General features: G+C 35.4%; 1 protein-coding gene across 1 annotated transcript in view; it reads left to right on the top strand.

The window, feature by feature from the left end:
- Nucleotides 1-22,926, top strand: part of LOC128217634 (uncharacterized) — a 45,788-nt gene extending 22,862 nt beyond the window's left edge. The window contains exons 8-16 of the mRNA XM_052924901.1: nt 5,972-6,185; nt 9,042-9,149; nt 9,784-9,915; nt 10,446-10,583; nt 12,044-12,182; nt 13,754-13,989; nt 16,027-16,205; nt 16,295-16,481; nt 17,824-22,926. Coding sequence (XP_052780861.1) covers nt 5,972-6,185; nt 9,042-9,149; nt 9,784-9,915; nt 10,446-10,583; nt 12,044-12,182; nt 13,754-13,989; nt 16,027-16,205; nt 16,295-16,481; nt 17,824-22,608 — 6,118 coding nt within the window. The 3' untranslated portion in view covers nt 22,609-22,926. The remainder of the gene's footprint in view (nt 1-5,971; nt 6,186-9,041; nt 9,150-9,783; nt 9,916-10,445; nt 10,584-12,043; nt 12,183-13,753; nt 13,990-16,026; nt 16,206-16,294; nt 16,482-17,823) is intronic.
- Nucleotides 22,927-26,194: the final 3,268 nt, after the last annotated feature.

The raw sequence follows: 26,194 nt of genomic DNA, 5'->3' as shown, positions 1-26,194 counted from the left end.
TAATGTTTAAACCAAACTACGATGTTTTGTGAAACTTGTGTGTATATATATGAAGTCATGATTAGCATAGTTGGGTGGTCCGAACAGCTGCTGGTTACCTATGAAATCTATACCCCCCAGCACTAATCATTAGTCCATCTTTTTGTTTGAAAAACATAGTATTTTTTATTAAAGAATTTTTAAGCATAAATTATTTGCTTTGGTTAATTCCTTAAGTTATGGGGTAAGGGTCAAAATATGGAAAGTACTTCTTATCAAAAAAAATTCATAGGCTTTTTTTTGTTCTTTTTTTTTAAACATACCCCCTGGTAAATCATATGCTTTGGATAATTTCTAAATTTGATGGGGTTATGGTTAGGGTTAGATTCTTTGAGAGGATGGGAGTGGTCTAGTGATATATTTCTGGGGTCCGCTTCTCAGCTAGCCGGTTGTTGGTTCGAGCCTCAACCCCGCAAGAGTTCTCTTACCCTCTTTTAACAAGACACTTATCCGGAGTTCAGTTAAAGCTAACAGCGTTGCTCATGTTAGCTTACTGTTTTGTTTTGTATACCAGCAAGCAGAGAACAAATTCACAAAATTTAGCATCAAACGCCTAAAGTTATTCTGTACTGAGCCCAGGGGTCAATTTGTGGAAACTTTTTAATTCTATTATCACACAATTAAGGTAAGCTCACTGTTTTTGTTCTTCTAAAGTTTTTGAAATAGTTACTTTTTTGGGAAAAAAAATACAGTCTATTGGAGTTATTTGTCTGATTATCACGAAAAATAAGTTTTCCTTTAAAAAACAACAACAGGATAAAGTAAGGAATTTTGCTAAATGAAATAACCTACTTTAGTCTGTTAAGTAAAAAAAAAATTGGACAAATCAGGGCATGAGCTTTACTGCTGCTAATTTAATTAAAACTTGGATAAAATATCTTTAGTCTGATGTGCACTTTTAAATGATATTATATTTTATAATTAATATAATTTTTTTTTGACAATAAACATTTTGGTTTACATTGACCAAACCAAAAATTTAACACATTTTATACAACAGTTTTACTGTTTGCTGGTTTCCCCCCATGAAAAAGACTTGAGTGATTTATATCATTGAACAACTGTCTTACATTAAGCAAAAATAAATAAGTTTATCCAACTTCAGAACAATTACTCTGTAGTGAAATTAAAAACCATCACTCAAAATTAAGAAATTGGTAAAGGGGAGAGCATCAGGCAAATCATTATTGTGTTTTTATGCTATACGCAATAAATATGTCCGATTTGGCTTGGAATCCCACAATTTTGTACTTTTCTAAAATCCAATATCTATCTATTTATAGATAAACTTTTATGTTTTCCCTTGATTATATTGAAATAGGACTTAAAACATAACTGCATTGTAGAAGTTCTGTCATATTCAAATAAATCAGAACATAAGTGTATATTTGACTTTAATTTGAGGGACTTTTTTTTTAAACAGTGTATTGATTGGGTTTACATTTCTTTTTCAGCACAGAAAGCTATTGACGGAAGTTGATAAATTATGCAAATGTTTAAAACCATATCATGATGTTTGTTGAAACTTATGTGTATATGTATGAAGACATGATAATCATTATTGGGTGGTCCGAACAGCTGCTGGTTACCTATTTCAATACCCCCAGCACTATTCATTAGTCCACCTTTTTGTTATCAAAATATGGAGAATACTCTTAACTCAAATTTTGTCATATGCTTTTCTTTTCTGTTTTTCAAACATAAATCATGACCTTTAGTTAATTCCTAAATTTGACCTGGTAAGGGTCGCAATGCTTGTGAGGATGAGAGTGGTTTAGTGATATATATGATAATATAAAGTCAGTTGGCCTCTTACCTAAAAGGTTGTGAGTTGAAGCCTCACAAAGGGGTCACCTTGAATCAAGTTTGTTACCTATGAAATACTGTACACCCATCACTAATCATTAGTCCACCTTCTTACTTGCGAAATCATTTAATTATTTAATTTAAACTTACTTCTTTTTATATTATTTTTTGGGGTGTTGGGGGGGGGGCGAGACAATTACATGGAGAAAACTTGGAGTTTAATACCAATGAGACATTTATCACAGTCCAGATACTGCATTTCTTCTGTTAAAAATCTCCTAGGTATACAATTGCTCCTAGAAGTCTTTATAGAAATGCCCCCCCCCACCCCAGCCATTGACATATCATATTCAGTTTTGTTCTTACTTTTCTCTTTATATTCTGATTGGTTAGATTAATTATATGGATGATTTATAGTGAATTATAGATGCATGTAATGATATAAGACAATAATTAGCATTCAACATATTTTAAATAAATGAGATAAAACACGAGGCCGTTAGAAGTTTGCATCTTTAAAATAAATTGTAATACGATAAAACACTTGTTGACTACTAGCTGGGCTATTGAATATGATATGATATATTCACTAGCAGGAAGTCATATTGACCTTTGCTGCATCTAGCTAGGGAATAACTAATTCTATTAAATGGCTCACTTCTCAATAATTGTTCAATATTGCAGGTTATATTCATTTATAGTTAAATAAAAAAAATTGGTAAATGAAATTTGGTTTTATTTGTAAAAATGAATGCCTTTTCTAATATGGTTTTGCCAGAAGGTTAAAAAATTATGTAATATTGATTAAAATGATTAAAACCAGTTGATTTATGGCCTAATTTATCAGAAAAATGCTATATTCATACTTCGTTCATTAATGTTAATAAAGCTGGACATAAAAGTACAATTTGTAGTACATTTTTCTTACGGAATCCCAAAATCTTAAAATAGAACACTTTTGTAAATTCCATAAATGGTATCTATTTATATGCTTCTTGATGGTTTTATATGGATAAAACAGAACTTAAAACATAACTCCATTGTAGAAGTTCTGTCATATTCAAATTAATCATCACATTAGTGTATATTTGACTTTAATTTGAGAGACTTTGTTTTATAAACAGTGTATTGATTGAGTTAGCATTTCTACTTTAGCACAGACAGCTATTGACGGAAGTTGATAAATAATGCAAATGTTTAGAACCAAACTATGATGTTTATTGAAACATGTGTGTATATGTATGAAGGTATGATTAGCATTATTGTGTGGTCCGAACAGCTGCTGGTTACCTATGAAATCTATACCCCCCAGCACTATTCATTAGTCCACCTTTTGTCATCAAAATATGGAGAATACTCTTTACTCAAATTTTGTCATATGCTTTTCTTCTCTGTTTTTCAAACATAAATCATGACCTTAAGTTAATCCATATATATATAAAGTGTCGGCCTCTCACCCAAAAGGTTGTTGGTTCAGGCAAAAGGTTGTTGGTTCAGGCCTCACAAAGGGGTCACCTTGAATCAAGTTTGCTACCTATAAAATACTGCACTTATCATTTTTCCACCTTTTTTTCTTGCAAAATCATTTAATTTTGTCTTGCTCCATTTTTTTGTGGGGGGGGGGGGGGCAATTACATGAAGAAAACTAAGAGCAGTTTCGTATCGGTGAGATATTATTCACAGTGCAAATACTGCATTTCTTCTGTTAAGATTTTAACTTGCTCCTAGGAGTCTTGATAGAAATGCCCCCCCCCCCCATCTCCAAAAAAAAAAAAAAAATGATTAAAAAAAATAATGATTTTAATAGTAAATTGGTGGACTTCTGATGTCTTATTATATGACCTATGAACAGATAGTCTTTGATCGGTTCAGACAGCCAACGACGAAGCAAAGTTGATATCATATTCGGTTTATCTTAAGTTTTCTCTTCATTAATGCTTATTGATTAGATTTAGTATATGGATGATTTAAGGTGAATTATAGAACCATGTAAAGATATTAAGATAATAATTAGCATTTAACATATTTTAAATAAACGAGGTAAAACACAAGGCTGTTCAGTGTTTGCATCTTTAAAATGAATTGTAATGCAATATAATACTTGTTGACTTTAAACTGGGCTATTGAATTTGATTTGATAATTTTTATATTCACTAGCAGGAAGTCTTTTTTATGGCAGGAAGTCATATTGACCTTGGCTGCGCCTTGGTGAATATCAGATTATATTAAATTGTTCACTTGTCAATAATTGTACAATATTGCAGTTTATATTCATTTATAGTTAAATAAAAAAAATTGGTAAATGAAATTTGGTTTTATTTGTAAAAATGAATGCCTTTTTCTTATATGGTTTTGCCTAAAAGGTTAAAACATTATGTAACATTGATAAAAAAGATTAAAACCAGTTGATTTATAGACCATTTTATCAGAAAAATGCTATAACCATACTTTGTTATCAACATTATTCAAGCTGGCCATAAACATGCTATTTGTAAGACTGTTTCTTTTGGAATCCCAAAATCTTAAAATAGAAAACTTTTGTAAATTCCATAAATGGTATCTATTTATATGCTTCTTGATGGTTTCCTTTGGATAAAGTAGAACTTAAAACATAACTGCATTGCAGAAGTTCTGTCATATTCAAATTAATCATCACATTAGTGTATATTTGACTTTAATTTGAGGGACTTTGTTTTATAAACAGTGTATTGATTGGGTTAACATGTCTTCTTTAGCACAGACAGCTGTTGACGGAAGTTGATAAATTATGCAAATGTTTAAAACCATATCATGATGTTTATTGAAACTTGTGTGTATATGTATGAAGACATGATAATCATTATTGGGTGGTCCGAACAGCTGCTGGTTACCTATGAAATCAAGACCCCCCAGCACTAATCATTAGTCCACCTTTTTACTGCAAACATTTGTAGTACATAATTATGCAATGATTTTGGGTTGGGTTGGGTGGGGTGGGGTGGGGCGGGGCAATTTTGTCCAAGTCCAAATAATGACTAATTTATCTGTTTTTGTCATAGACTGCAATTATTTAAAGTTTTTCTGAAATATTTAGGTTAAAATTGTTGGTTAATTCCCAGTTTGTATAGGGTTACTACTGTAGGTTTAGAAGTTAAAACCCTTAAAAAAATATTATCTTTAATGGTAATATTAAAAACTCATTTAGTATTAGGGCCTTTTTGCTCATCGCAGTGTTTCGGGGTGGGGGAGGGGCGGATATTTATCTCCTATGGTTTAATACATGATCCGAGTTAGCAATCTTGGCCAACACAACTTTTATATAAGATATAATAATCTTTTAAAGAGAGCATTTTGCCCAATATTTAGATGACTTAAATTAAAATCTTAATGATTAAGAATGGGTAGAGTGAGCATAGCGATCAAGCCCTTCTTAATGATTAAGATTTAATTCAGGTCATCTAACTGACTTAGATTACAACCTCATTGGCTGACACATTGTCAACGCAAAATCTGATGAAGGCATTGTATATCAGATGAGTGGCAGTGGGTGGACCTTTAAACACAAAGAGAAAGTTGAAATTTTTAATGATTAAGCTTAGTACTAATGATTGCCTATCTGCAATTTCATTGGTTTTAAATGTAGGTTGTATTCCACTGTTTATTAGTGTAACTAAAACTCAAGTAAAAAACTTTATTAAAAAGCTCTGCTTTCTGTTTTAATCTGTTTCAATATACATGTATCATGTACATGTATATAATAATATATAAAATATTGTTGCAATCTGATGTTTAATATATTTATACGTTGAATAAAGTATGTTTAAACTAAGCTGACTTAGTTCATGATAAAATTACCTTTGGCAAAGAACCTTGCTTCATGTAAAAAATATCCAACACAAAATATTAGTGTTATACTTTGCCCATTGTTTATTGCAGTGGTTGAAATTAACACAAGCCCACAAGCCCTGCACTGGTAAACTGTTGTCCGGGCTTGCTTAAATTCTGAATTTTATACAGCAGGGTTTGTTCAAAAACTCGATGCCGAGCAATAGTATAAGAATTCAGGCTTGTTCATCCAATTGTCTAATTTTGATGGCTGTTATTGTAAAACTTCATAATACCAATATTTGATTGCTTTTCTTTCCAGGGTGAAGAAAATCAAAAGCTTGTACATAGACACAACATTCTGTACGCCAGATACTTTACACATTCCTAGTCGACATCATTGCATTGACGCGGTGTACGAGCTGGTGCGAGAATGGACGCTACTGAGTCCGCAACACGTCGTGTACATCTACCTGAGGGCACAGTATGGTCACGAACCATTGCTGAATGCCGTGGCTGCCAGGTTGAATAAGAAGGTATTGTAATGCAACCAATATCAATGGAGCACTCAACAGTCTTGAAGAAAATTCTTTCTTTTTGAATAAATCGGGATCCAAGTTGCATTATAATGAGAATTGCAATTTACTTAAATTGACATTTGTATCTAAAATCAATACATATGTATAACAAACATAAATTTTGAGTGATAAACATTTAACTACTTACTATATAATGCATTTATGGAAAATATTAATTACTGATAACAAGATTGTAACCTTGTATTTAATAGCTAAAAATGCACAAACATTAATTGACTGGTGGGTGGGTCCTTAAAGGTTTACAGTGACCAACTGTCATCTCATAAGGTAGAAATACCATGTTTTCTGCACCTTTCTTATAAATTAAACACGGTTTCCTTAAAAAAACAAACATTTTTAGCTCTACTGGCTTATGCGATGGTAATGTGTACGTAGTATGTGCATCCGTGCGTCCGTGCGGTCGTGCGTCCGTGCGGTCGTGCGTCTGTAAGCAATTGCTTGTGAACACGATACAGTCTTCAGTTTTGATTGTATCTCGATGAAACTTGTACAGTATCTAGATATCCATTAGAGCTCGGTTCCTTTCGAAAACCAGCCAGATCTGCCCATGCATGCCTAGATTATGGCCCTTGATAGTATAAAAAAATGCTATTGTGTAAACAATTGGTTGTGAACACGATACAGTCTTCAGTTTTGATTATTATATCTCGATGAAACTTGTACAGTATCTAGATATCCATTAGAGCTTGGTTCCTTTCGAAAACCAGCAAGATCCGCCCATGAATGCCTAGATTATGGGCCATGAAAGTTTTAAAGAAATGCTTTCTATTTTTAGTCAGGTCTGCATGAGCGAATTCTATTTTTAGCCAAGTTTACATGTATATGTTAATTCAAGTCTAGAGTTAAGGGAGACAATTTGCAAGTCTAGGATTTTGAGAGACAATTTGCTTTTTGCTTCTGCAGTTGATTTTGTGAAAAACTCTGCCTTGTTCTTGTTGAAAGCCCAAAAGCCATTTTTTAGCTTTAAGTTCTGTAGTTTGCACATTCATCTTAACAAAATTGGTTGTGAGTGTTTAAGTTATGCACCTGGTGTCATTACTGGCCACACCCAGGGTTCACAGGTTTGGTAAACATAAATCTGGAAAGGTTTGAAAATCTTTTTGTGTGTTCGTGCATCCATCTCAGCACAATTGATTGTGAATGTTTGTTCAAATTGATCAATGTTGTCCTAGGATGCCCTTGACTTTGACCTTTTGACCAACTTTTTTTAACTTTTAAAACTACAGAAAATTTTACTATGAGTACAGTTTTGAAAGCATTTTTTTTGTCAGATGACTTTTACTTGGCACATATTAAAGTAGTTCATGCAACTAATCTGCTTACAATACTTTCTGGGCTCAGATGTTGAACGTGCTACGTTTTCAGGTAACCCAAACACAAAACATAAACTATATGTCTGTTGCCTTTTACCCATACATACATGCTCTGGATTGATATGACCAGTAGAGCCAGTAGAGCATAGGCCCTTTTGGGCCTCTTGTTTCAATATTTATTCATCCTTTTCTGTAAATTAAACAATTGTATTAATGTGGTACATCTTATTTGGAAGTAAGAGTGCATCTTTAATCTGAGACCGAAAAATTAAAAGTGTCAAAACTTACAATCTGTGAGAGTGCAGCTTTTAAAGTATGGTTTTCATATTCTGGCACCGTTGTAAAGCGGCATACATGCCATATCCCTCGGCGGGGGGGAAAATCCCCCGGAATTCCAACCCATCCCCTGGTCCAAATCCCCTGGAATATTTTTTTTTTTTTTTTTTTTTTTTTTCCAAAACTTGCTTAAGGTTGACAGTGGAAAGCATCAATAATATTATGAGTGTGAAATTCCATGAAGGGCCATGATGACTAAGTCCAAAAATTATTGTAATTTGAGTGTATTTCTGTATTAATTCTTATATTATAAATGCAGATATTGCGTAAGTTTTCGCTGCGTAAAAATCCCCTGGTGTAATATCAAAATCCCCTGAAATTCAGACCAAAATCCCCTGGGAAGCCTCCCAGAAATATGGCATGTATGAAGCGGTGATCTGCTTTAAGAATACACAGATTAAACTATAAATATAGTTAATAGCCTTTTGGCAATTGTGAATATTTTCTGATGAATGCAACTTCTTCGGATATGTTCGGATTGCAAATTGTCACAACAATATACATATAATTTGAAAATTGTTCATCTTGCTATTGTTTATATTGTGTCAGCAGGCCCCAAAAAACTGAAGTCAACATGTAAGAAAGTGTTAATTAATGATATGTTTAATGTATGGTTGTCATTAGTGTTTCAATTTTATGTTTAAAAGTGATTTGAAGTGATTCCTTTTTTCCGCGTTATTGTGACATAATATGGTAGACTGTTTCATGACTGGGTCATACTTTTTACAGAATGAGTGAGAAAGAATTACTTTAAGGTTTGATTAAATGAGATGAAGTTTTTTTTTAACAATTCTTGTTTGAATGAAATAATCAGTTATTAGTATAAAAATTAGTAATGAATTGTGTGACTGATATCATTACCGTATCAGGGGATATGAATGCAGTTGGGCTGGTTAAAATGCACATGGAGTCCTTTGGACTCAACACACTTTAACCAACCCAACTGCATTCATACCCTAATAATGACATTAATCATGTTATTCATTCCTTAAAATACTGCAAGATACGTTTAATATCATAATTTAAATTGATTGGGGGGAATCTTGTCCGCCAATTAAAAAAATGGTGGGAGACTTTGTCAAGGGATTTGGCAAATATTTCTTCGATATGAATATAAGTTTTAACCTTTTCTTTTTGCTTTCAGGTTCATGTCAGTGGCCATAAATTTGAAGTGTATGAGAATATTATCGAGTTTGCTGGGAACTTCACCAACAAAGGGCGTGGAACTCAAATCCATGCATGTGACAAAAATGTGAGATGCTAAACTATTTTAAAAAGGAAGTAAACTAATGAAGACATTATTGTTGAAGGCTTTTGTCTATTCTCTGTTGTAAACAGGAACTTCATACAATAAAGAGTTTTTTTGACAATACACCGTTTGCTTTATGATAATACTTGTCTTAATGAAAGGAAAATGCATAAAAATTATTTTAATCGTATTTTACAGGGAAGCCAATTTTCCTCTTTTCAGCTGATTTCCTCTTTTTTGGCCACAAAACTTAAAAACTAAAATTGTTGCCTTTTGTCTCATCTATACATGTATATAGTGTGACGGAGATACTTCTATTTCGTACTAGTTTCCTCTTTTACAATTTTGCATTGGAATCCCTGATTTTACTGCATATAAATAAGTATACTTTTAATATGTTTTAAACACATTCCTTTTGTAAATATTATGCTATGATTTTTGTGTAGTACATAAAACGTAGCATAATGTATAGGAAAGGATTGAGCCACACCTTTTTACAAAGTTAAAAATCAACCCTACCTATTTACATAAGAATTGAAATAATTTTATGTGTTCTTGACGTTACCAGTGCATACTTATTTTGCTATGATGCTAGAATCTTCTTTCAAAAAACCAATTATTTCCTTTATGTTTACAGTGCACAGTAGAAGTTGATGGCTCGATCATCAGTTGTAAGGACCAGCATGACCCGGACAAGGTCCTTGTTATTCTTCCCACGACGATGTATTTCACTCAGTACCAGCACATAACGCTTGACAAGATGATCAAGGTAATATAATTTTAATTACATATTCATTAAAATAGGAATAAAGTGAATAATAATTCCTTTATAACTCAGGCTCTTCCATTACTCCATGAAGATATAATTGATCTCAAGGTGAAGGTCAAAGGTCAAAGGTTCGAGCCATAGATTTCTTGTCTGCTCCGTATCTTCAAAATCCATTCAAGGATTTTCATGAAACTTGGGTAAAATGTTCACCTTATCGAGACGACATGCAGAACCTACTATCCAGGTGTGCCAGCTCAATGTCAAGGTCAAAGTTTAGAGAAATAGATTTCATTTCGGGTCCATATCTCATAAACCCATGAAAGATTTTCTTGAAGCAGATGTCCAATGTTCACCTCAGAGACATCACACCCTCAATCTGCTCCATATCTCCTAACGTCAAATGTCATCGACGGAATGAGACAAGCATGAGGGGGAGACATAAGTTTCTAAAAACAACTATCTAGTATTGATAAATGAATTTATGATTTGCTTTTGTTGATACGATTAGAGTGAAAATTTATCTTTTTCAGAAAATGGGAGACAACTTCTACAGAGCCTGCTACTCGTTCCATTCCTCTTATACTGAAGTGAAGGATTTATTGTCTTACTTAAAACCGGATGCAGTTTTTTCCAATGTTAAAACACTGGCTGATGCAACTTTAGCTGAGGTTTGTGGTAACTTGCTTGGTATTAATTTCATCATGATTTCATTTTAATATTAATTTGTGGTAAGCCTTGATGTTCATAAATTTCAACAGCGTAGTTTTATAGTTTGAGCAAGATGTATATTTTATTTGAAATTATTTTGTTTGACTAAATTGAAGTTCCTATTCTGTCGTAAGCATTTCTTGGTTGTATAAACAGGTATTCACTTTGTTTATCAAAATGCATAGCAATATCTAGCACTATATCTTGATTTTTGGATCCATTTGTAGAACTTTTTTTTTTTTTGCCTTAGCTCGATTGTGACGAAAGCTGATAGCTTAGACAAGCAATCCCTATCAAGTCTGTTTCCTGATTAAAAACATGTACTAGTGTCCTTTTTTAGAGTCCATGAGAAAGTACTCTCAGGTAGGGATCAAACCCACAACCTCTTTGATGAGAGGCAGACAGCTATACCACTAGATTAGTCTTACATGAACCCACAACTTCTTGGGTGAGAGGCAGCCATTTATACCACTAACCTAGTCTAACCGTATGGAGGCTCAAACTTACAAACTCTTAGGTCAGAGGCAGACAGCTACACCACTACACCTGGTGGGGCTCAAACCCACAACCTTTTGGTTGAGAGGCAGTAAGCCATACCATTTGACCAGTCTCACCCTGGTGGGGCTTGAACCTACAACTTCTTGGCTGAGAGGCAGACAGCTATACCGCTAGACTGCTATACCGGTCTCACCCTGGTGGGGCTTGAACCTACAACTTCTTAGCTGAGAGGCAGACAGCTATACCGCTAGACCGCTATACCAGTCTCACCCTGGTGGGGCTTGAACCTACAACTTCTTGGCTGAGAGGCAGACAGCTATACCGCTAGACTGCTATACCAGTCTCACCCTGGTGGGGCTTGAACCTACAACTTCTTGGCTGAGAGGCAGACAGCTATACCGCTAGACTGCTATATCAGTCTCACCCTGGTGGGGCTTGAACCTACAACTTCTTGGCTGGGAGGCAGACAGCTATACCGCTAGACTGCTATACCAGTCTCACCCTGGTGGGGCTTGAACCTACAACTTCTTGGCTGAGAGGCAGACAGCTATACCGCTAGACTGCTATACCAGTCTCACCCTGGTGGGGCTTGAACCTACAACTTCTTGGCTGGGAGGCAGACAGCTATACCGCTAGACTGCTATACCGGTCTCACCCTGTTGGGGCTTGAACCTACAACTTCTTGGCTGAGACGCAGACAGCTATACCGCTAGACTGCTATACCAGTCTCACCCTGGTGGGGCTTGAACCTACAACTTCTTGGCTGAGAGGCAGACAGCTATACCGCTAGACTGCTATACCGGTCTCACCCTGGTGGGGCTTGAACCTACAACTTCTTGGCTGGGAGGCAGACAGCTATACCGCTAGACTGCTATACCAGTCTCACCCTTTCTAATAATAGAATTTGACTTTTCACTTTTAGACCCAGCAAAGACTCACAGAAATGCTGTCAGATTGTAAGAACTCAGAATCTGCTGATGTTGATGTTGCCATGGAAACTAAAGAACTAGGGACCTTAAAGACCGTTGGTCGCAAAGCTGCTCAAAAGAGGAAAACGAGAGGTTCTTTTATTTCTTTTATTGCTTCTTTAGTCCATTTTAAGTTTTCTCTATTAAGGAAAAGAAAAAATGTTGGGTTGTTGTAACTTTGGCGCTATTTTTTTTACTTGGTGCCAATGTTGTAAAAAGAATGTTGCTTGCAAAATAAACCTGTTTTAGGGTTGATTAGTGATGTACCGATGATTGATTATAATTGAAAATTGTATCCAATCAGCAAGTTGTATTTCTTCTTTCTTCTTATTATTTGCGTTAACAACATTTAACAATTTCCAACATCTTATATAAGCATTATTACGGATTACAAGTTATTCTACGAGAATAAAACTATAATTACATGGGTGAAAGTTTTCCGTAGGGGGTGGGGGGGATGTACCCCATACCCCATCATCAACATCGCGGTTTACTCAAAATTGCGTTGCCATAAGTGATAAATTTCTGTGGGGGTATGAGCCAAACGTTTCCGAAAATAGTCGTTTCTTGTCGTAAAAAAGCATTATCATTCCGATGTTCTCCGAAAACCTCGGCAGTTTCCGCGCCAACAAAAACTTGGATGGCGGAAAAAGATGGTTTTCGCCGAATATTTAGTATCCTGTACGAGTTTTACAACATACCGCAAATTGGAGGCAAAAATAAACAAAGAAATAAATTGAAATACTGCTGTCAAAATTGAACAATGAAGTTTCTACCCTCAGGGTTTAATACTAAAGAGCTTAAACAGCCTGCGAAAAACAAATGGAGGTGACAAAAGCTGCCAGAAATATCAAAAATATACAACATAGATTTGATTGAATAAAGGTCAGGAAAGGTTTTGAAATGTGTTTTAAAATGCTTAATTCCGGGAGCTTCCGGGGGCCTCTGGCCCCCAGCATCATTTTTCAGTTTTTGGAAAATTTCCAATTTTCACCCATGTTATTAAGGTATTGTCAAAAACCGATTGTATAATGGATAATTGGTTACTTGAGTGGAGTCAGAATAAGTTAGCCCCCCATCTGAGGTAATAATTCATTAACCGTTAGTAATGTTGTAAGCCATAAAACATTAATTTTTTGAACGGAAATATGAAAATCTGCAATCTGATCTTTTGTCAGCAATATTATATCATTGGTTTGCAAATATTTAGGTAAAAATTTGCTCTTTCGAAGACAAAAAAATAAAAAAAGTTGTTAAAATGGTCAATCTGTGAGAGTGCAGCTTTAAGTTTTTGACAATTTTTTTCTTGCAATTGTATTATCTGGTGTCTAGTCCCTTTAATATCAGAATGTTCCCAAATCTTCAACATTCTAATGTCATCAAGTATCTTCTGACATTGACCCCACACATTTAATAAATGATTTTGTACATCATATGTTTTGAATTCATGTAATATAAATGTATTTATATTCTATGACTACATGTATGTGTACCTTGTGGGTGGGTATACGTCAAATAAAACTATGTTCTTTTCTGTTCTGTTCAGCTCAAATAGTTGTCAAATTATGCTTTTTAAGTAACAGCATTTGTACAACAGTCTGTGCTTTTATCATATGAAGCATTATTGGATGGTAATTTACAGAGAATTTTCTATTTCCTTGCAGTTTCAACCAGTGAATCAGAGAGCCTTGACTTTGGTACTCCGGTAAAGCAAACTAGACAGTCCCTCAGTCAGCCAGAAAGTCCCTCCCCCTCCGTGACAGCTAGACGAGGGAAGGGGCGGGGCAGAGGTCGTGGCAAAGCTGAGTCTCAGGGTACAGTGGCAACAAGGAGAAGCACGAGGAGGTCAGCGGTAGCTGCAGCTTCGTTAGAGTCAGAAGAAGTTAGCCCCCCTTCTGAGGTAATGATTCATTTGAATTCCCATTTGAACCTGAGCCTAACAAAACACGTGTTTGTTTAGGCTAGTTTGTTTTTCATACTCCCGCTAGCGAAGTGGGGGCTATATAGGAATCTTGCATGTCGCCACGTCTGTCTATCAGTCTGTCTCGTATTTATCAAATGCGGAGCGTTCTCGGATATTATTTCTGATTACTTAGCCAGACTGGCATTCAAACCCTGGACCAAATCTTCCCCTCAATAGTGTCTAGATTTGTAATGCAACATACACCTCTTCAAATTTAGAAATTTGTTCTAAGATCTCAGAGGGTTTTAATATTTATTTGCTTTAAAGGGCTTGTGGCTTAAAATGCTAGCATTCACAGTCCCACAATCTGGACATATAGTATATTTGCCCCCAAAAATCCTACTAACCCTTTCTAGTATTTTGGTGATGAAAAAAGTAAAGTTATTGTCAAAGTTTTGGTGATGTTGATAACATTATTATGCAAAAACCTTATCCTTGGTCAGAAATAATCAATCTTTAAGGAAAACTAGTTATCTTGGGCAAAGACGTTACCCAGTCATTTTACTCGAGCCACTTGAGAGAGATCGCCCTTTAATTATAGAAAATACATTGAATAGGTCTTGTTGGATCAGTTGCTTTAGAAGCTTTTTTCTCCCAGATAAGTAGATCCAATAATTTAACCATGCTAGATATTCTTATCTTGCCCACGGGCGAAGATAAAATGCCCGTATGGAACTCCTTTTTAACGGTCATCACATTATAATTACCTCCCTTGTTGAAGACTGTCGTCTGAAGCATCATGGAAACCTTGTGTTGTGGCAATATTTAGAACGCTAATTAATTATTTCTCGCTTCAAATGTCACTATGAAACAGTTTTTACGCACATTTCAAGAAATAATGCGCCACTCTCCTCCGAACTATTTTAAGATCGAATTGACTGTTTACATAACCGAATCACTGCACGCATATTCATGACAACCACGTGCTATCGCATATCCATACGCAATTATTTTCACTAAGCACAAAAGAGTTCCAGCAATAAATACATTTTTACTTAATTTTGTTTAACTGAGGTGGGAGAAAAAGCATCTACCATAGCCGCTCGTGTAAGATAGTTTCATCCCGACCCTTGCACAGGGTGTTTTGCGGAAACTCGGTAAACCTCGTTTCCGCAAAACACCCTATGCTCGGGTCGGAATGAACCTATCTTACACTCTCGGCCATGGAAGATACTTATAGTCTACTCATTATCAATTTTTATCAGTATGTGTTTGTGTGGCAGGTTTGATTACCATCCATGTGGCCTCATTCACTCAAGAGTTATGACCCTTGAATTGGCAAAAGCTGTATTTACAGTGTCTGCTCTATACATGTCTAAACGTCCAACCAATTATCACCAAACTAGGTACGCTTAAATTAGGGAAGGGCGTTTTTTGTGACAGTTTGCTCTTCTGTACATTATGAAATAAAAGGGTATGGAAGAAAAAATAAAAAATAGCACCCTACTAAATTAGTTAGCCACCACTCAAATGTGGGTCGGTAGAGCTATGCAAGTTATTTCTTAATTGTGGCCTTACACTAAAACCTTTTACGAGTATTAAATAATATTGTCACCTAAATGCAAGAAATCAATAAATGATTCTATTTATAGTTATTGAGTTATTGCACTAGCTTGACATTGTAATGGTTGTCATTATTACAACATTACCATGACTCAAATGCAGCAACATAATTAATATCTTATAGCCAGGGCTTCAAAAAATATTGACAAGTTGTCGGTCTGGAACGATTTTGACCAAGCCGGACCGATATCATTAACAGGAAATGGGTTAAAAAATTGGTGTGAAATTTGTTTTAGCTATATGATTTTTATCAATAATGATGATATAAACATCACATAATGCAAATGAATTACCATATATTAGTACCTATTTTTATTTCTATTGATATACCATGAGGGGCTGACAAAGTATCATGATATGGCATTACATTTTTTTGGCAACAATACCTATCCATTATATCTTCTATTGTAGACCACCCCAAAGAAGAAAGGAAAAACTGTGGACCGATCACCGACCCCTGACCTGTTCCCTACCCCCATGAAGAGTGAACACAGTGAAATAAGTGAACCGCATTCCTCATATGATGGAAGTTTTAGGAGTGATAGCGAGCTTGACCTGCTGTCCAGTCAAAAAAGCTTACAACAGACTAGGTACGTTTTTCAGAGAGTATTTGTATTTCGAAATTGGAATTGATGATGATGGTTTAAAACAATTCTAATTTTTAACATCAATGTTTCAGTGAGGTTCCCAGCTGGTCTGTAGGCAGTTTCCTGGCTGCTGTGAGTTCCAGCAGCGAAGATGACACCACCGCCCACCGAGTGTGTGTGCTTGATGATGATGAACAAGGGGATGAAGACTTTGAAGATGTCAGCCAGGTGGATGGTTTGGTCGAGGACGATGAAGAAGAGTTGGACTTGGAGGCTATTGTAAGTATTTATTTTGAGGTTAATAGGTCAAAGGTCACAATGGTGATGATCTTTAGTAGAAAAATCATGAGTGATACATCTGATTTGTGAGATTTGGGTAATTGGATGATTTGTAGCCACATTGCTTATATAAATGATCTTTGGCTAGGCTTGGATAATCTTACCTTTACTGAGCAGGTTAAAACAAAATGGTTTCTGCTCAATAACTTAATCTATTGTTGATGATCAGTAATGAAGTTGGTGTGTAGGTAGCTTATGTGAAAAGGGAGCTTGGGATTGATTTTCAGGGGTCAGGGTCAAGGTCACAATTACTGAAAACAGAAAAATGTTTTCTGCCCAATAACTTAAGCTATCATTAATGGACAGTTATAGTTGGTGTAGGAAACTTATGTGAAAAGGTAGCTTTGGATTGCTTTTGAGGGGGTCAGGGTCAAGGTCAAAGTCACTATTACTTAAAAAAGAAAATGTTTTCTGCCCAATAATTTAAGCTTGCATTGATGGATAGTGATGAAAGTTGGTTTGTAGGTAGCTTATGTAAAAAGTGAGCTTGGGGTTGCTTTTGTGGGGGTCAGGGTCAATGTCAAGGTTACTGTTACTATAAGTAGAAAAATGGTTTCCGCCCATCAACTTTAGTTAGAATTGAAGGAAACTAACATATGAGATACTTAACTTCAGTAAGTTAAAGTTTCATCTCTTTTTGATAAAAATGAAGATAAAGGCTGCTTCTTTTTCCCTACTCTTGCAAGAAATTAACTGGCTATAATTTCTGATTGCCCTTATTAAAAAGCAGATTCCGTCGCATTGCAGCACTTCTAGTTTCGTGACTATACTGGAATAGGTCTGCTCCCCACTAAAACCAGTTTGTTTTTTATACTCCTATGTTTTTTTTCTGCAATTTAGGTATCAAAGTTAAAAATGGTAATTGTTTTCTGGGACAAGCCAAAACAAAGCCACAAATTGGTCATAAAAATCACTGCCACCCCACTTGATTTTTATCAATCCTGTAAATTGTTCTCTGTTTTAAACATTCTATCATTTGGAGCCTTTATTAAATCATCCTGTGATGGATGTTACTGTATACGTTTGGGATTTGTTTGAATGGTTTCAAGGTTTATTATATATTTAATAATACCTAAGGACATGCTCTGACTTATGATCATGTTTACTCGGTAGGTATGGCCTTTCATGTCATAACATGTACTTTTGCATATCACTTGGTATGACTTATGCTTAAATTTATTCATACCTTGTTAAAAACTGATCTTTCTTTAAAAAAGTATATCTGCTTAAACTTAAGTATTGGATTTTTTTTTTATCTTTTGAATATTGGACTGTTTTTCAGAATACCATGTCTGAAGCTATAGCTGAAAAGACTACTGAGACACAATCTTCTGATTCTGCAAATGGGGCATCACCAAACATCGCAGTTGAAAGAATAGAAACTGATGATTCTATAAAGGTAAATTTAGGCAAAGCAGAACCTGATAGTGATGCTACAGGGCAAAAGATTGAAGAAACTGTAAAGGACGATCAAATTCTTGAAATAGAACAAAATATTAAAGAACATGTTGCTAGTAGCAGTAATGAAGAAATAACTAAAAGGACACAAAAACAGAAAAAAAAATGTGATGGAAAAAATGAAGATGGTTATGAAAATAGAGAGACTACTGAGCATGGGCTTGACAAACCAAGTGAAGTTAACGCGACGGGTGCTTCTGGGAAGTCAAAAACAAACGATGTGTTATCAGATAAGAAAGCAGAAACTCTCGAACAGATGAATGAATACAGCTGTGACTTATTTACAGATGAGAACCATTCCATTGCAAATAACAGTGAACATAAGGTGAAAGACACACTTGTAATAACTGCAGTTTCTGATTATGATAATGGTAATATGAAACCCAATGAGGGTAACAACAGTGGAAAAATTGAAATTCAAAATAGTTCAGAAAGTAGCACACAGGAATTAACTCCGAACTTAACATTACATTGTTCAGAAAATAGTGCTATAACAATATCTAGCGGTGTATCCACTTTGTCTCAGAAAATTAACTCTCCTGGTCAGTTGGAGGATGATAATGCTATTATTATTAACATTGAAAGTGATTCACAAGATTCTGTAGATGGTATTGACAAAAATGAGTCTGACAATATTAATAAAGAAGTCACTGTTGTTAATGTAGTAACAGAGGCAGAGAGTAGAGAGAAAGATGATGCATCAAACAAGAAAGAAGTTGCTAGAATTTCTAAGAAAATTGAATCAAATGATGTTCCTACAGGTATTGTTGAAGTGAAAGAAGCTGCTGAATCATTAACTGTCACAATAGACGTACGTCCAGACCAAGATGGAGGAAATGCTCTTAATGTTGATTTGGAAAATAGTAAAGACAATGGTGTTGAATTAGTAAATTTGGAAAAAGATGAAAGTACTGTTCCATTAGAAGTCAGTTTACAAGAAAGTGCCAGTGATGATTTAAAACATAAAGTAGATGATGTTGCAAATGAAAAAGAAATAAAAGAAAACTTGAAGGAAAAAGAAATTAAGGAAGAAAAACAAGATGATGATGCTGTAATTGAAATCGTAGATTTAACTGGTGATGATTTTGGAGTTGATAGACATGCTATTAATACTCCACTTTCAGGAAAGAAACCTATCAAAATTTCATTTGGTAAAAGCAAAGATCAAATAATGAAAGCAAAACAAGCTAAAGAGACAAACAAGAAGATCGTTGTTGAAGAAGTCATTGAAAGCTCAGATTCGGATACTGAATGGTTGTCTTGTTCTAGAGGAAAAGAAACTGATGCAAAGAAGCCCAGTTTAAAAAGAACAAGAAGAAAGGATAAACATTATTACAAAGAGAAACAACACTCCAAGAAATCTGAACAAATGGAAGAAACAGCAAAGGTTTTAACTGAAGAAGAGGTGAGAAAGCAGAAGGAAATTGAAGAATTGAAAGAGATTGAGAGGCAAGCTGTTGGATTTATGTTAGAAACAGACAGTGAATCTGATATAGAATCATCTGATCCAGAAAGTCCACCAAGTCAAGCTCTCTATGATGATTATGTGGAGCTAAGTAGTGGGGATGATGGTGAAAAAGATGGGGGTGTTGGTGGAAACAGTAATTCAAGAAATGGAAGATCAGGGTTAGATAGAAGTGGTACCTCAGGTGACCATGGATCAAACAATGGGACAAACTCAGGAGATGGAGGATGGTTGAATACAAAGAGATGTGGTGGAAATCAGACAAGAAATTCTGAGAATTATGTTGAAAATGTTCATGTATCAGAAGTCAGTCCTAATACTTCAGACAATGTAGATGAGGGTTTGCAAGACACTGATGTTGCTTTGATGGCAGGCTTGATTGAACCTTGCTATGATGCTAGTAGTGTGATGGAAAGCACTATTAATGAAAAAACACCATTTAAAGAAAACATAAATAAGCAACCAGAAGACACTAATGTTGTCAATGATAATGCAGAAACCATACAAAACGAAACCATTGCTTCTCCTTTGAATGATTTTAAACAGTCTCATGATGAAAATGTCAATGAAGAAATAAGCACAAGTGCACATTCTGAATTTGAAGAAATTAACACGGTTTCAATACCAGGATTTGGTGATATACCAGAATCTGACATTGTGCAAGAAAACATTGAGATTGAGAACATGGTAGAAGATAATTCATTGTGTGAAAGTCTGGTTCAACATACAGGTGAAATAAGTAGAAATGGGAAAGATGCCTTGTCTGAAAGTGAAAACACACAAAACGCTGTAGTACATGGTGACGAAGTAAATCTTATTCCTAATATTGATAAGGCCAAAACTGATGAAAAGGTAACAGAGGAAGACAACCAAAATGTAGCCGCTGTTATAGATGATGAAAATATAACTGATAAGGAAACAGTATTAGAAACAATTGAGAATAAAAAAGAAACATCACCTTTGGTTTCAAAGATCAATGAAGCTCGTGAATCCTCAGACGTCGTTGAAGTGGATGCATGTGATGATAAACAACAAGAAAAACAAAGTAAAACTGGAAAGAAATGGTCAAGTCTACAGATGGTCAAACAAATAGAAAAGCAAAATATAATTGAAAAGGAATGTTCAAGCATTGACAAGATTTTAGAAGATCAATCTTGTTTTGATCCGTCACAGCCACTCCCACCTGGTATGGAGGAGCTACCTCCATTGGTTTCTAAGAATGCACAAAAAAGTAATGCAATTGAACAGTTTCATGACAGTTTCTTTAACTTTAAAAAGATCGAGAAGAAAAATGCTGCGATGGCAGCACAAGAAAATAACCCTGTTGATGATGATAATGGTAACAAGGAAGCAAAAGATGCAGAACAATGGGAAAGAAATGTTGATGAAGATGATGATGTGATTGTAGTTGAAATGGACTTGGATATAGGAAACGAAAGTGAAAGAAGTCGGAAAAAGAAGATAAATAGAAGTAGATCTAAAAGTAGATCTAGCTATAGTCGGAGCAGGTCTAGAAGTAGAGGAAAGTATAGAAGGAGATACTCTAGAAGTAGAAGTAGAAACAGATATAGAGATCGTTCGGGCTCTGAAAGTAGTTCAGAAATGGGAATATCAAGAACAAGAAGAAGCAGAAGGGAACAAACGAAATCAGGAGAATACAACAAGCAATCAAGAAGTGGAAACGAAGAAAGATATCAGAGAACAAGCACTGATATTTCAGACAAGCCGAACTGGTCAAGCATATATAGAGGACATTTCTGTAAGAAACGGAAATTATATATCAATAAGATTAATTCTAAACATAAAAGTTTACAAAGATATGGAAAATATAGTAAAACTTTTCAATCAGACTATGAATATCAAAACACGAATAAAAACCAAACAAACACAGCTCCTGGGTTGAATAGATTTCCCCCAAAACAAAACCGAGCACAGCGGCCATCCGAGTCTACTTACAACCAACACCAATTTGGACCCACGCCTCAAGACAATATCCAACAAAATGAAAGTCCATTGTCTATTCAATACTATATGCAGCATCCACCACCTTCTGGCAATCCTCTTCCGAATCATGAAAGCGTTTCTCAAGGAATGTATTCGGAACAACAAAACCGTCCTTTCCCCGCATCTTCAAACATTACTGCCCCTGCAAATTTTGACATTTCCAAACTTAAAGCAACAATTCTTTCATTAACTGGATTAGCATCAAGTTCAGCAAGTGCGGCATCAGCAGTACCAATCGCAACTTCTGAAAAATTTACTAAAGAGACATGGGGATTAAATAAGGCAGAGAAAGTCAATCCAGCCGCGAAAACTAATATATTCAACAAATTTAAATGTTCATTCAGACCCTTAGAGGCTGGTCAGGAAGGCATGGTAGAAGACATGAAGGAGTCTAGTTACATCACAAAAACGTCTACACTTTTCACCGGGCCGCTAGTTTCACCAGTAGTGACTGAGGCGCATACAGTTGCAGGTGCTATCAATGTTTCAGGACTTACCGAATCGTTGCCGCAGTTGATAAATCAGTTGCAGAGCGTACAAAAGCTCATAGAAAATGTAAAGCAGGGAGAATCGCATACTCCAAGAAGTCAGACTTATGGCGACAGGCCGTATGACCAAAGAGATCCTCATTATGAGGATAGGGCATACGATCGAAGGGAGCCTTATTTTGGGAGAGAATATCACCATGGACCAGAAATTGAGCGCTTTGAAGGAATTAGAAGGGACAGGCCCCACTATCCGCCAGACCCTTATGAAAGATCAAGGCGTCCTGAAGAGTATGATAGACCTCAGCCCTATGGGGAACCGAGGTCGTATGGCCAAAGTAGAGAGTATGACACATTCGGTCCAGAACCAAGATTACGTGACCATAATTCAAGATATCCTGAAAGCGATCCGTATTATGCAGATAGATATCCTCCCGAATCTGCAGTCCCTGACAGATACAACCCAATCGCCCCGCCCTTTGGTCCAGGTAATCCCCCACCCCCGACCCGACCACTTCCGCTAAGGGATGACCCATATGCCCCATCTCGACCTCTTCCCCTCAGGGGTGACCCCTATCCCCCTCCACCTAGAAGAGGGGATCCTGGGTACAGTCAACACTATGGGGTAGGTGAGAGAGACCCTTACTACAGATGAACTGACTAGGAAAGTTTAGTTTGCCTAGTTATCTTGGATGAAAAATGGAAATGGCAATTACTAAACATATCGTATGGAATGTGAGGGGCGGGGCAAAGTGGGCTACTGTAGATTTCATTGGTTGCATAAGGGCTGAATTATATTCCTGTGTTGTCTGGGTTTATTGTTGAAGCTGGACCAGATATGGACATAGCAGACAATGAAATATTTTTAAGAAAAAAATGGATTTTCATTTTTTAAAAAAATCATGTTAACGAACTGTGATAATATCATTTTTGTTAAAGAAATCGTAACAAAATAAATAAAATAATCAAAATATCAGCTGTATATTATTTCTTGGTTGAAATTTTTGAGAAAAAAAACAACAAGAAAAAGACTTTTAAAATTATTTTAAAGGATATCAAACATTATAAATCATATAATTAAACTATGATGGTATGTTAAGCTTCGATCATAATAGCTTGATGTGATCATTATTTTGATTGCTTGTTGTAGATCTAGTATGATAGTAGGGTAATGGCATTTGGCCCTTGCCTTGTGTCTCTAAAGAGGGTTTATTTTTGAATTGTCAACTACTGGGCTTGTCCCAGTATTTTTCATTGTATTATTGTAAATAAAATTGGAAGAATTGTGCATTTGCGGTTTTTAATGATTTTATCTCGAACGGTATTTTTGTATAAATATCATCTGAAATTATTTGATGACGAATGCATGAGATGTTATGTATGTCGAACATTTATAATGTTAACACTATTCATGAAAAGGTTAACAGGTTTGTATTGTTTATATATTTTATATACCATGTATGCTTTAGTATTGTGTATTAAAGCGATTGAAAACAATTTGAATAAAATTTATTGCATAGTTGTGTTGTAAATATGTAGACTCTTCCTATATTAAACATGTATGAAAAAAATATTAAAAAATATGCCTGTGTTTCTTATCCTTCTTTGTGTTTGAAATACATAAATGTTGTTGTTTTTGAAAACTATAATTTTGAAATTCTTGTCGTTGTTGCGCAATTGATTGTAAATATGCATTTATTCATTAAAAGGTAGTGTTTCAGCATATAACGCTTACATGAATTATGCTTTGATATAATTTCTATAATGTTTTAAGTATACATAGGTACTATGTCAACTATGTTGACATTTAAAGCGAAATATATTTACATCTACTCCGAAATAGGCTTACATTTTCTTCGAAATATGTTGATGTTTACTGCGAAAGGCCACATTAAAGAACATCGTTCAAGCCTTACTGTTTTCTAGACAAATCCTATTAAAACATTTGTTAAGAATAATATTATGAAATATAAGAGCCGGCTTGGTTGTTCGCCTATAATATTGTTTGCTCTTTTTGTTTGCTTTTAATCTTGTTTGTTCATGAATTACGATGCGTCTCTGCTTTTGTTTGTGTTTTGCATTTTGTTGTCTTTGATTTTGAACTATGAATAAACAACTGAATTATGAATAAACGAATTTCCGCTGATTTGTGTCTTAGTGAAACTTTTCTGCATTGTATCAACGTTTGTTAAGAATGTAATAAAGTAGCTTTAAAAGAATAAGTTCGTGTTTTATTCTTTTTCCTGTACACTGTTACAAAAGGTAATCATGTGCTCGTGTAAAAGAAATATCACATTGAGGTTGGTATTGATGTCGAATCATATAACTTGTCGTTTGAAACAAGGTATACCCCAACGATGTTGGGTACTAGGGTCGTTGAATGCCCGATGTCAACAAAATTGGTTTGATAACTCTAGATGCCATAGCTTTGGTTCAAAATCAACTGAACTTGGTAAGAGTGTTTCGCTCTAAAAATAAGTCTAGTTCGAAATTGGAAAGTGTAGGGTCATATAGAAGGTCACGGAGTCAAATCAAATATAAAAAAACTCGATAACACTCGGTGCCACAGTTTTTGCCCAAAGTGAAAGAAACTGGATCAGAATATTGTCTTCTAAAATCTAGCTCAAATAAACAAAAATAATTTAACAGTCTAAAAAGCTATTGTAAATACGCTTTTTTCCATTTAAGATACTTTTACTAGGGTCAGGCATCGAAACAATTATAATTGTGAAATGTGAACAAGATGCTTGTTACAATGATCAAATATCATCAAAGGTAAGAAACAAGAGTTCTATTGTAAACAGTTATTGTCGAGTTATGGGTCATTCGGGGTTCAAATTTAGATCACTATATGTAGGTCAACTCAAACATGTTAACGGTCTTGGTGCCACAGTTGGTCCCAAATCAATCCATTTGGACTTGGTATGTTTTTCCAGTTCAAATTTGATCTTGGTTTATGTGCGGTCAAATAGTAAATCACTTGGGTAAACCAAAGAAAAATGTTTTAAACCTCTTCGGGCCACAGTTGCATATAACAAGAAACCATATACACAGTGAAAAGTTTGATGACATACTTTTGCGGAAGCCTTGCACGTGCTTAATACAATGACGATGGACAAGTTCTAACTTTCTCATGTCATTTGCCGAGTGCTAATTCCACATTTCACATCCATATAGCGCTTTTGGAAGGTTTTGACACTGGTATATTGTCCTCAATGTTATAGTTCTGAACTTTTCAGGACAAATGCCACTACTACAAATGCTGAAGTAAGTCCCTCTTAGCTTAATACACGCTTCGTGCATTGATTGTGTGGCAGATAGATGTTCATCACATACAACACACAGGTGCATGTATTTACTAACGGCAGAAACTAAAATCTGACCAAGTGAACATGTTTGCTGTGGTCTGGTAATGCTGCTTGAGAAATTACACACAACGACTGAGCATTTAATTGGGTTGTAAAAATACCGCCACCGTCTAGAATAGTCCCAACAGATGTCTAGCATGTTATCCAATCCCGTTTTAGGAAAAGACACCATCAAGATCAGCTAGTTGGATTCGGGTGCAAGCAGCTCCCCTCCCCCCTCCCCTCCCTCCAAGTGGGAAAATATTTAACTTGAACACTTATTTTGATTGCATTCTTGGCTATTATAAAAGCATTTAAGAACACACTATTATTTCAAAATAGAAGTGATATAAGGTTTTTCCAAGTAAAAAGGAGGAGAAATTAGGCACCTTGCAAAAAAGATAGGAACAGTTTGTATAGTAGGAATAGTAGACCCACTTGAAAGCCTGGACTCACTGACGGTCATCAACATGTAACACACCTGAAAGATGAAATTATTGTCTCTCTAAGTGACGTGCAAAACTCTTGGCGGTCAATTTTACTGGACGTTACTCATGGTAGAACCTTGTAATGTCCAGATCAATTATACCGGACGGAATTCATGGTAGAACATTATCAGGTTCAGCGGGCATATTTCATGGCAGAACCTTGCCATGTCGTAGTCAATTACACCGGACATAATGGTAGGAATAACAATGTCAAGGTCGTTCACCGAACATAACTCATAGTAGAATCTTGCAATTTTGTGGTCATTTTCACAGGACATTAGTCATAGTAGAACCTTGTCATTTTGTGGTCAATTTCACAGGATATTACTCGTGGTAGAACCTTGCCATTTTGTGGTCATTTTCACAGGACATCACTAATGGTAGAACCTTGATAGGTCGTGGTCAA

The sequence above is a fragment of the Mya arenaria genome, chromosome 14, assembly GCF_026914265.1.
Source record: "Mya arenaria isolate MELC-2E11 chromosome 14, ASM2691426v1".
NCBI classification, from domain to species: Eukaryota; Metazoa; Mollusca; class Bivalvia; order Myida; family Myidae; genus Mya; species Mya arenaria.
This window is presented reverse-complemented; position numbering and strand designations above follow the sequence as displayed.